The 11,749-nt window shown below is 41.6% G+C and overlaps 1 protein-coding gene across 1 annotated transcript; it reads left to right on the top strand.

The window, feature by feature from the left end:
* Positions 1 to 203: 203 nt before the first annotated feature.
* On the top strand, positions 204 to 10,718 carry PNO1 (partner of NOB1 homolog). The gene is made up of 7 exons (XM_045884870.3): positions 204 to 483; positions 713 to 862; positions 3,123 to 3,206; positions 3,452 to 3,512; positions 3,749 to 3,866; positions 9,684 to 9,754; positions 10,617 to 10,718. Exons 1-7 carry the CDS (start codon positions 277 to 279, stop codon positions 10,682 to 10,684), a joined length of 759 nt encoding a protein of 252 aa, XP_045740826.1. The 5' UTR covers positions 204 to 276; the 3' UTR covers positions 10,685 to 10,718.
* Positions 10,719 to 11,749: the final 1,031 nt, after the last annotated feature.

Here is an 11,749-nt window from a genome sequence, read left to right as displayed (position 1 = left end):
GTACGTACACATATTGGAGATGGCAATTGTTTCGGCTGTGAGTGGCGAAGCCAGAGGGGCACCATAGGAATCAGGCATATTTTAGGATGTCCTCCCCTACATCCCCAGCAAACGCACGAAACCCTGCTTCAGGTCCCCTGTGCGGGACTTCTTAGGAAACGGGGCGGAGCCCTGGGGCTGGTTGGCGGACGCTGGACCCCGCGAGGCGCGCCTGCGCCGTGCAGCGGCGAACGCGTTCTAGCCGGAAGCACATGTTGGAGCTGGAGATTCCTGGGGATGGAAACGAAGATGGAAGCGCAGAGCGCCGGGGCCGAAGACGGCTTCACCCAAGTCACCCGCAAGGGTGGGCGGCGGGCGAAGAAGCGGCAGGCTGAGCAGCTGTCCGCGGCGGGGGACGGAGGGGAGGCGGGCCGCATGGACACGGAGGAGGCCCGGCCCGCGAAGAGGCCGGTTTTCCCGCCCCTCGCCGGGGATGGATTCCTGGTACTGGCGGGGCCCGTGGGACAGGAACGGGGCCGGGGCCAAAGCCGGTGGTCCCTGGGTGATGTTGAAAGGGCGGGGGCCGTTCTTTCGTGACGGCCTTCAAGAAGTGACTCTCCTGAACGAAGTTTAATTCGTTCGGTTAAAGAAAGCTTCTTGTGGAAGAGCTGTCATTTTACAGCTCCACCTCCATCCCAATACATCTCCCGACTTGTGTGTTCTTCTATTGTAGGGTGGGAAAGAAGAAACAAGGAAAATTCCAGTCCCAGCTAACAGATACACGCCACTAAAAGAGAACTGGATGAAGATATTTACTCCTATTGTAGAACATTTGGGACTTCAGATACGGTTTAACTTGAAATCGAGGAATGTAGAAATTAGGGTAAGGAGAATGTCAACCATTTCCAAATATATTAGGGTTTCTTTTTCCTACAGGGGTGAAAAGAAGTGAATAGACTTTCCTTAGTGGGACTTGTTTTGTTAAATTGTCGTTATACAGTCTTCTAAAATAGTATAGTGAGTTCGAACTTCTTGAATGTCTTCAAATTCTGCATTCAACACAAATATTAGTTGAATTCATAAGGTGGACCTAAGGTCATACCAAAATACTGGTTATGCCTGTGCATGTATTTTATGATGTTGTGTGTTGAAATGAGACAAGGCTGAGTAAAGAGCTGGTCATAAACAGACATACGTAAATAGAAAATAAAAGTGCTTGCTGTGCACACACATATATTCATTTCATGGTGTCAGTTCAAAAGCTAGACAATGTTAATTGACTTTGGGCTTCCTTTTCTGGGTGCGTTTTATATTAGAATCAATGACCAAAATTAATTATATCTTCCATTTTGAGGGCTCTTCTACCATCATCAGGACTGGTATAGACTCATCTCTGTTGAACTAGAATAATGGAATAAAGCAGAGGGGCACTGCTTTAAATAGTTGGTAAAGTTTAAAATATGGAACTTGGCAGAACTCCTTTTTCTTCAGGTTCTTGTAGTTTTGTGCCAAAACGTCTTGTTTCCTTAGAGGTTTCCCTTGCTTCGTTGCTTTAAATCTCTCTCACCAGTCCTTCCTCTGCCAGTGCCAGATTAATTTTCCTGGACCACATTGCTTTCACTATGGTACTCTGGTATCTTCAAAATCTCTGAAGGGTAAGAGCTAAGTTTTTGACTGAACTTGCCCTTTTTCTTTTTTTTTTTATTAAAGATTTTTATTTATTTATTTATTTGAGAGAGTGAGAGCGAGAGGTCACGGGGAGAAGGAGAAACGGACTCCCTGCTATGGGGCTCGATCCCAGGACCCTGAGATCATGACCTGAGCCGAAGGCAGATGCTTAACCGCTTAACCGACTGAGCCACTCAGGCGCCCCTGAACTTGCCTTTTAAGTAGGAAGCTAAGTCCCAAGTTCATCTCATCAACTCTGACCTTTTTGTGTCCATACCTGTGGGGGACTTTGCCATCTGAAGAAAGCCCTCTCCTCCATACTCTTTCTTTTCCAGCCTCAATTCCAGTCATCTCTCGGAGTCTGGCTCAAGTGCTTTCTCCTTTAGGATTGGTCTGTGTTTCAGTCATGTCTTCAGAGTCTACACTCTTACTGTGCTTGGCTGTCTTACTACGTGTTGCAGAGGCATCAGTTTGGATTCCACTCACACCCGTTGCTGCTTCTGGATGCCAGGCACATAGTGGTGCTTTGGCGTGCACTACATCATTTTAATCTTTAAGACAGGCCTGTGAAGTAGTTGTCATATCACCATCCTTTAGATGTGAGGAAACTGAGTCAAAGGAGTAGGTTAGTCAGAGTCATCAAAGTCATTCACTAACAAGTGAATCTTGTTAGTCCTGAAAGGACCCCCCGCCACCCCCGACTTTTTTATTTTACAAATGAGAAAACCTAAGACTTGGAGCATCTATGGGGCTTGCCCAAAGTCACATACAGGATTGGAACTGGAATCTAGTTTTATATGTGTATTACACAACCTGTGAAGTTTGAAATTTGTCAAATATGTGGTCTCCTCAACTAAATTTGAGTTTTTGTGCGAGAATGGAAATGACAATTTTGGAATCAGACCTGTGTCGGAATTCTGCCTTTTTCACTTTTCAGTACTTCAGTTTTCTCAAATATAAAAGTTTTTATATTACTTAATATTCAGGGTCGAGGGGCGCCTGGGTGGCTCAGTTGTTGAGCACCTGCCTTCGGCTCAGGTCATGATCCCAGGGTCCTGGGATCGAGCCCCATGTCAGGCTCCCTGCTCAGTGGGAAGCCTGCTTCTCCCTCTCCCACTCCCCCTGCTTGTGTTCCCTCTCTCGCTGTGTCTCTCTCTGTCAAATAAATCAATAAAATCTTAAAAAAAAAGAATTCAGGGTCGACGTGAAGATTAGGGCTGTTGTGTGTAAAGCACCTTTGCGATACGTGTCACTTTTAGTGGTTGGGATTTTATGAATAGTAGCTATTTCTGCAATTATCTAGTAGAGCCTTTAAGGACAAGATCCCTGCTTAAACCATTCATGGTAGTCCTGGAGTTAGTGCATTAGGAACCATCAGCATGTAATGGCGAGTATATGCTAGCCATCAGTCCTCGTGTTGTATTAGAGTATTTTCATCTCCAGCCATAATATGTGCCCTTTTTTTTTTTTAACAGACTTGTAAAGAAACCAAGGATGTTAGTGCCTTGACAAAAGCAGCTGATTTTGTGAAAGCCTTTATTCTTGGGTTTCAGGTGGAGGTAAGTGATTTCATGACATCTAAAATAGGTGCTTAAAAACACTTAATATGAGGGGCACCTGGGTGACTCAGTTGGTTAAGTGTTACCTTCGGCTCAGGTCATGATCCCAGGGTCCGTGAATGTTTCTGTGGATTTGGGCTTTTTAAAAAAACTTTGAGTTTTCTAGGTCTGGTGAATTTTAACTTAGTAGTTATTCTCAGGTATCTAAACGTAAGGGCTTCACAGCATTTATTTTTATGTTGTAGGATGCACTTGCCCTCATTAGGTTGGATGACCTCTTCCTAGAGTCTTTTGAAATTACAGATGGTGAGTATAGGGTGGTCTTTTCCTATTAACTATTGTACTTTTCTACTGCTGACTTTGTATTGTAAGTGACTTTTAGCTTTCTAATAGCATCAGTTGACCTGTATAATTAGCAGGTTTTAAAATATATATTTTTTGTATCTTTTAGTAGGTAAATTTAGTTAGTGATTAAACTTCATTATGGAGTGGGTGGTGTGCTGGAATTGCTTGCCTCCTGAGGCCTTGATTCTCTCATTTAGTAAAACCCCTAAAGGGAGACCACCTGTCAAGGGCAATAGGAAGAATCGCTGGCAAAGGAGGAAAAACCAAATTCACCATAGAGAATGTGACACGGACACGGATAGTTTTGGCTGATGTGTAAGTATCCGATCTTGAGAAAATTACTGTCATAATTTATATTTGACTTTTTGCTGGTTTCAAGAAGTCATAAAGATTGTATTTTATGCATATTGTTGCCACTGACTCTTTGTCAGTATATGGTTCTGGATGAAATACATAATTACTTTGAAAGCAGATTAAGTTAGTTGACAAAATCTGAGGAATTCTAGCTTATTTTTTTCTCAGTTAGCAATAAAGGACATGTTTAGGGGTGCCTGGGTGGCTCAGTCAGTTAAGCGTCTGCCTTTGGCTCAGGTCGTGGTCCCAGGGTCCTGGGATTGAGTCCCACATTGGGTTCTCTGCTCAGCCGGGAGCCTGCTTCTCCCTCTGCCCCTCCCCCCTTCATGTTCATTCTCTCTCTCGCTCAAATAAATAAAATATTTAAAAAAAAAAGGAATGTTTAAGAATTACTATTAAAAGAAGTTACATGATAGGGGAAGATTTATTTATTTATTTATTTTAAGATTTTATTTATTTATTTGATAGAGAGATAGCAAGAGCAGGAACACAAGCAGGGGGAGTGAGAGAGGGAGAAGCAGACTCCCCGCTGAGCAGGGAGCCCGATGCAGGGCTCGATCCCAGGACCCTGGGACCATGACCCGAGCTGAAGGCAGGCGCTTAACAACTGAGCCACCCAGGCGCCCTGAGAGATGAAAATTTAAATAGTATCAGAGGGGACTCCTACTTAAATCAGTAGGAGAGAGCAAGGAGTGGGTGTTTTCAATGCCACTGTGAATTTCCTTTTAAAGAAAGAAATATATGTGTATAACTCTATATAAATATTTTAAAACTATATATAAAGGCCTTTCATAAAAGGACGATGAGCATTGCACGTTGGGTGAAAAACTCGAGAGCAGCTCTATGTGAACAGAAAGAAGATAAGGGCTTAGAATAAGGGTGCAGGAAGTGGAGCTGGGATTAGCCCTGGCGGGGGTTGAAGATGCTGCGGGGCCAGGTCGGGGTTGCTGGCAGATGGCGCCAAGCTTATATAACACCATGTGCTATGAAGTTGGGGAACGAAGCAGTTGACTGACAGGAGGAGGGACCTGCCTGCTGCTAAACCCAGAAATAATTTTATTTAAAATCATGCTATAGGGGCGCCTGGGTGGCTCAGTCGTTAAGCATCTGCCTTCGGCTCAGGTCATGATCCCAGGGTCCTGGGATCGAGCCCCGCATCGGGCTCCCTGCTCCGCGGGAAGCCTGCTTCTCCCTCTCCCACTCCCCCTGCTTGTGTTCCCTCTCTGGCTGTCTTTCTCTCTGTCAAATAAATAAAACCTTTAAAAAAATAAAAAAATCATGCTATCTTGGCTCTAAACTCAGGCTCACCATTTTTTAGAACCTACATTTTAGACTCTTTTACACTCGAGGGATAATGATACTGCCATGTTGATGGCCCTCTTACTGGAAGACAGGTTTATTATAATTTTGATCTTTGTGAGGGGAGCCTAGACTTGGGAGTATGGAGCCACGAGGATAGCTTGTTCTGACCTAGACATTTTAAAATATTTTGAAATGCATACCACATTTGAAAGCATCATACGTAGCCCTAAAAACTTTTGTTAATTTAGAAATCTAAAAATGTAACTGATGTGCTAATCAAATTATGGATGTTGTGATGTATTAAATTCTAAGTATACTGATAAGTGTTAACGTAAAATTTACTAGTTGAACTAATTTTTTTAACAGCTTTACTGCAGTATGATTTACATACAAAAAAACATTACCTTATTTAGTATCCTTTTCAGTGAGTTTTGGGTAAATCTTTTTTTAAAGATTTTATTTATTCATTTATTAGAGAGAGCACATGAGAGGGGGGAGGGTCAGAGAGAGAGGCAGACTCCCTGCTGAGCAGGGAGCCCGACGTGGGACTCGATCCCAGGACTCCAGGATCATGACCTGAGCCGAAGGCAGTCGCTTAACCAACTGAGCCACCCAGGCGCCCGAGTTTTGGGTAAATCTATAGTCCTGTGATCCCACCTCAGTCCCAGGCAATCACTGATCTACTTTCTGTCATGGTTTTGCCTTTTCTAGAAATTTATATAAATGGAAATACACAGTATGCATTCTTTGGTGTATGACTTCTTTTAATTAGCATGCTGTTTTCAGTTTCTCCATTTTGTTAGGTGTGTCAGTAATTCCTCTTTATCACCAAGTACTATTGTAAGGTATTGCATTTTGTTTATCCATTCACATTTGATGGACATTTGGGCTGTTTTCAGTTTGGGGCTCTTCTGAATAATGTTGCTATTACTGAATTTTTATATCTTTTTTTCCAAAGTGAATTCCGTATTACTTGAAATTGAGTATACTGTCTTGAGTGTTCAGTATAAATAGGCTAATTGTAAATCCACATGTTCATCCATTTATTATGATGTAACCATAATGTGGACTAGTATGTACCCATAACTGTTGTTTTTGATGAGTTGCTGATAACCTGGTAAAATACAGTATGATGTGAGCAAGATAAAAAGCTAAAAACTATTCCCTGTATATTCAGTGCATCAGATGGGAGATAACGTTGCCTGTATGTCCTGAGACCTCTATACCATTGTGGCCACTGCCCCACCACTTTGGTGGTTTCGACAGCAAAACCACTCACACTTCATGTATGCTCACTGTTTTCTCATCTTTCCTGCGCTATTGTCAAGGATTTTTATCAAAATTAGACATACACATACTTGAGCAAGCCCCAGATTTCTTCCGTCTACCTCCATTTCCACTTCCTCAGAGGAACTGATTTCAGCTCTTTTAGGTAATTTTTAAAAATTATTTATCTCCATATTTTCAAATATCTTGTTTATATACCAGCTTCTTGATTTTTTTTTTTAGCTTCACCATTGACTTTCTACCATGAAAGATGAAAATTTAGCTTTTATTCATCTCTCCCCCCACTTCCACCCCATGTACTCAGCCCTTCTGACATCCAGTTTACTTATCCCTCCCTACGTCCCCTGTACATTTTGGGTTTTCTTTTCTTTTCTTTTTTTTTTTTTTTTAAGATTTTATTTATTTGAGAGAGAGAGAATGAGTGAGAGCGCACACATGAGAGAGGGGAGGGTCAGAGGGAGAAGCAGACCCCCTGCTGAGCAGGGAGCCCGATGTGGGACTCGATCCCGGGACTCCAGGATCATGACCTGAGCCGAAGGCAGTCGCTTAACCAACTGAGCCACCCAGGCGTCCCCATTTTGGGTTTTCTAAGACCAGTGTTAGCATTACCTGAGTACAGGGTCAGTGCTTAGTGTATTAACACTGGGCCAGGTGATAACTGTGATTGTTCTGTCCTTTACCACTTTGTTTTCACTTGAAAAAAGAATTCTTATTTATGTTTGTGCTTTCTGACTATCAGTAAAATTCAGTAAAAAGCTGTATGTTGTTGCATCCAGATATATCAAACATTTGAGCAACCTCTCCTGGAGCCTGCTTTCTCAGAAGCACTACTCCTCTCTGCCTGGTGCCCATTTGGCGTCCTAGGTTCTCCTTTCACCTTTGCCCTTTTGCTGTTTGAATCTCTTGGTTGTTGGATTCTTTTTCCTGAGTACTCCTTATGGTTCTTTTGTTTTTCTTTTTTTCTTTTTGTTTTTCTTTTTTAATTTGATATTTGTATGTAGTGCAAAATGAGCACCACAGTACGTCTGGTTAACATCTATCACCACAGTTACAAATTTGTTTTTATGTGCGTAGAAACTTTTAAGGTTTACTCTTAGCAATTTACCACTATGTAGCACAGTATTATTGACTATATTTGACATGCTGTACATTATATCCCTGGGACTTCTTTTCTAACTGGAAGTTTACGCTGTTTGACCCCCTTTATTCATTTTTGCACACGCTCCCCCCCAAGTACTCCTTATTTTGGTGCTGTATATAGTCCAGGAGCTAGCTTAGCTAGCTAACATTATTTGAGAACTTCTAGTTCCAAAGGTGTCCTCTCTCCTGGCTTACTATACAGTTCTGTTATATAATTCACATCCATTCAGAATCTTGAAGACGTTGCTGTATCGTAGCTTTCAGTGTTGCTATTGAGAGGTCCAGCACCATTTTTATACCTGATTCTTGGAGCGTCCCATCTGGCAGTTGTAGTATCTTCATCCGGTGTGTTCTGAAATTTCATAATGCTATGTGTTAGTGCAGGTCTATTTTTACTCCTCTTACTGGGCTCTTTGAAACTAGAAACTCATTTTCTACAATTTTCAGAAATTTTCTTGAATTACTTTGGTCTTCCTTTTCTTTGGAATTCCTTTCTCGATCTTCTAATTCTTATATTTGTTTTTCTTAACATCATGCCCTTGATTCATGGGTGCATGAAAATAGCTTTTCTGACCTTACTGATTTGATTTTGTTTTTGCTGTTTTCATTCTTTTCTCCCCGTAGTCTCTGTTTCTCTTTCTTCACCTCGCTGGTTGTAGCCTCTTTTTTTTTGTAGTAGATGCTTTCGTCAAGAGTCTGGGGATCTGTGTGTGTGTGTGTGTGCCAGATGTACACGAGTGAGGCAGGAAAGAGCAGACCAGAAGCCCTGAGCTCATGGGGTCTGGAGTGTGGCGGGTTGACTGTAGGCTTCACTTAGGGTGATTGCCAGGCTGTTTCTGATGTATTTTTTAGTCTTTTTTTTTTTTTTTTTAAGATTTTATTTATTTGAGGGAGAGTATAGATGGGGAGTGAGAAGCAGACTCCCCGCTGAGCAGAGAGCCTGATCTGGGGCTTGATTCCAGGACCCTGAGATCATGACCTGAGCCAAAGGCAGCCGCTTAACCGACTGAGCCACCCAGGCGCCCCTCCTTTGGTCTTTTTTATTGAGCAGGTCAGGTTCCCTGAGAGAAGCATTCTCCAGGCTCTTTGCTGCCAGACTTTGAAGCCTGGTTATGGAAGATAGTTGGACGTCTCAACGTCCAGTGTGCAGATACTTGCTTCCCATTGCCCGTTTTTAACATGGCATTCCTACTTCAGCTGTACCTGGTACCCCTGGTCCAGATACCATGTCTTTTACCTTTCCCAGGGAGCAACACCTTGCCTCCCCTCCCATAATTTTGCCAGTTACGGGGGGTGGTTGCCTGATTACACAGAGTGGGGAAGAAAATCTAGGGATCATCTTGAACAGGTTTTGTCATTTTTGTCCCCACTTCCAGAAATGGCTGAGCCTGTCTGGATGAGAGGGCTCTGCTTGATGTTCCCACTGACAATTTAGTTTACTGACATTTTGGAAGATGGGCTCAAAAAGTCAAAATACTATTGTCCATCTTGTTTGCCAGCCAGGAATTTCTATTTGTAGGGTCTGGATGATCCTCACTGAATAGTGAAGAAATTTAGATTACCTTTAGAAAGCTTTGCAGTTGAAACCCAGATGTTTTAATTACAGTGTTACTTGCATTTCTGGATACTTAATACCAGCTCTGCCAATGTGTAATCTTCGGCAGACTTTTTTACTTCTTGCAAATTTCTTTCCTCATTTATAAAATGGAAATACCATCTACCTTAATAAAGCTCACGTGAGGATTAAATGGGAACACATAAAGCCCTAGCACATAAAAAGCACTCACTTGATGTCAACTAGCCATTATTAGCCAAGAATCTTAAAAAATTCTTGGTTTCTTAAAATTTTTTGTCTTTTCTAATTTTTGTTGGGATATAATTTAAATACCATAGAATTCCCCTTCAGAGTGATTTTTAGTGTCCTTAGAGTTGTGCAACCATCTTTATTTAGGAATCTGTATCTATCATGATTTTCCAGAGTTTCTGGATTATGGGATTCAGTTAAGGAAGTGCTTTTGTTGCTAACTCGTCCCATATTCTCTCTTGCAGGAAAGTTCACATCCTTGGCTCTTTTCAAAACATCAAGATGGCAAGAACTGCCATTTGCAACCTCATCCTGGGTAATAATAATTTACTCATTGGGTGTTTTCTCTGGAAAGAAAATAGGGAATTTAGAACTCAAACCACATTTGCACATCAGTTCAAGTTAAGCATAATGTTAAAGATTGCAAGTAGAAGCTCTTAGTGGTTGGCAAATGTGGGCCTAAAGGAAAAAAAAATATTTTTGCTTAGATTTCATCAATTTGCTAGAGAAAAGAAGGGGTTTATTGGGTTATATTGCTTATATCTTTGCTGCTTTCCCCAGAGATGCAGTGAAGCCATTCCAGAATAGCAGGCAGTGTGGTTTAGGTTTCAACGAAAAGAGAGCTGCTGATCACCATCAGTCAACTTAATTGATGCACTTAGTCCTATTTTTATTTATTTGAAAGTGAGCGAGCAAGCATGAGCGAGTGGGAGGAGGGACAGAGGGAAAGAATCTTAAGCAGACTCTGCACTGAGTGCAGAGCCCAGTGCAGGGCTCAATCTGACGACCCTGGGTTCGCGACCTGAGCCAAAACCAGGAGTCAGACATTTAACCGACTGAGCCACCCAGGCGCCCCAGTCCTATTTTCAAACTGTGCAGCAAAGTCAGTAACTTCTGGTATGAGTTATAGGATTGTAGCAGCTTGCTCTAAATGGGATTTTCCATCAGTGCCCAGATCTGACTGACCAGCTCCTTTTTAAAATATTTAGACAATTTGGTGTCTTTGACTCTTAGGATTTAAAGTATTTTTGGAGAATGTTTGGGTATGGTTTATGATTCTTTTGTTGATTTAAAAGAGACCCACTGGAAAATGTGCTCTTTAGAGTTGTAGACTGCTTTCCATGTGTCTTCTATATATCTGAGTATATTTGTATAGATATGTTTATTTTCCTCTGCAGGAAATCCTCCATCAAAGGTTTATGGCAATATCCGAGCTGTGGCTAGCAGAGCAGCAGATCGATTCTGATTTCAAATCAGAGACTTTTTATCTTGTCTTTGGACTCTAGAGAAAAAGCCCTTGTCCTGTGCATGTGGTCATAAGAAACCAAGAGAAGAACTTTTCAGTCACTTTAAGCCTCCATCGCTTCTTCTGTTCTCAGCCAGAAGCATCAACAGAAAGGTTTGCTAATACTCACATGCAGCAACTTGAGGATAATTCCCATATCTGAATTTAGTACCATAATTATACATTAATTATAATTTATCACTTCACTTTAAATAAAAGATTTGCATAGTTTATAATTCTCTTACTGGGAACTTGTTTAAACAGTCCTAAATGAATTTATAAATTTGTAACTTCTTATAAATTTATAAACATTTCTTGTCTATGGAGTGTATTTAAAAGAATCAGCTTACAAAATCGCTCTGAATCCTGACCCTTAATACTGGGTGGTATGTGGGCTTTTTAGAAGCAGCAGTTTGGAGATACTGTTGTGAACAAAGGCTAATTTTTGTAGCTTATAAAACTAAAGACATCACAAGGTTGATGTGAGGAAAATTTTATTTTTCAAATAAGCATTCAGTGAAAGTAGTCAGACCTTACCAATGTTCGGGTGAAGGTGAAATATGGTAAAAGAACGTTTTTACCAAGAAAACCACAATGTTCTGCAAATGCAAGAGCCTGTTTTAACTAGTGTCTGCCTATTTAAATACTCATTTGGTAAGTATTTAAGTATTAGTCTTTAAAGTAAGTGTTTAATCTTAGCAAACACTACGAGCTAGGTAGAATCCTAGACAGTTGAGGCTGTTGGTGGACAAGGGACAGAAAAAGAAATCACTGCCCTTGTGGAGTTTTCGTTTTATTTCAATAACCAGGGAAGACAAATCTACAAAATACCTAAGTAAATTCTGTCAGCAGAGGGAAAATGCTCTGGAAGAAAAAAGAGTGGAGTAAGGGAGATGCAGGTGTAGGAGTCTGTTTACGTGGGGTGGCCAGGAGCGTCATCCCCGTGGAGCCAGGACATACCTGAACAGACCTGGTGGCATCAGCTGTGGGGTCTCTGGTTGGGGAGATGGTACAAAGGCCCACAGC

Source organism: Mirounga angustirostris, unplaced genomic scaffold, assembly GCF_029215605.1.
Source record: "Mirounga angustirostris isolate CCGP_5_RB_7025 unplaced genomic scaffold, mMirAng1.0.hap1 SCAF_10, whole genome shotgun sequence".
Taxonomy (NCBI): Eukaryota; Metazoa; Chordata; class Mammalia; order Carnivora; family Phocidae; genus Mirounga; species Mirounga angustirostris.
This window is presented reverse-complemented; position numbering and strand designations above follow the sequence as displayed.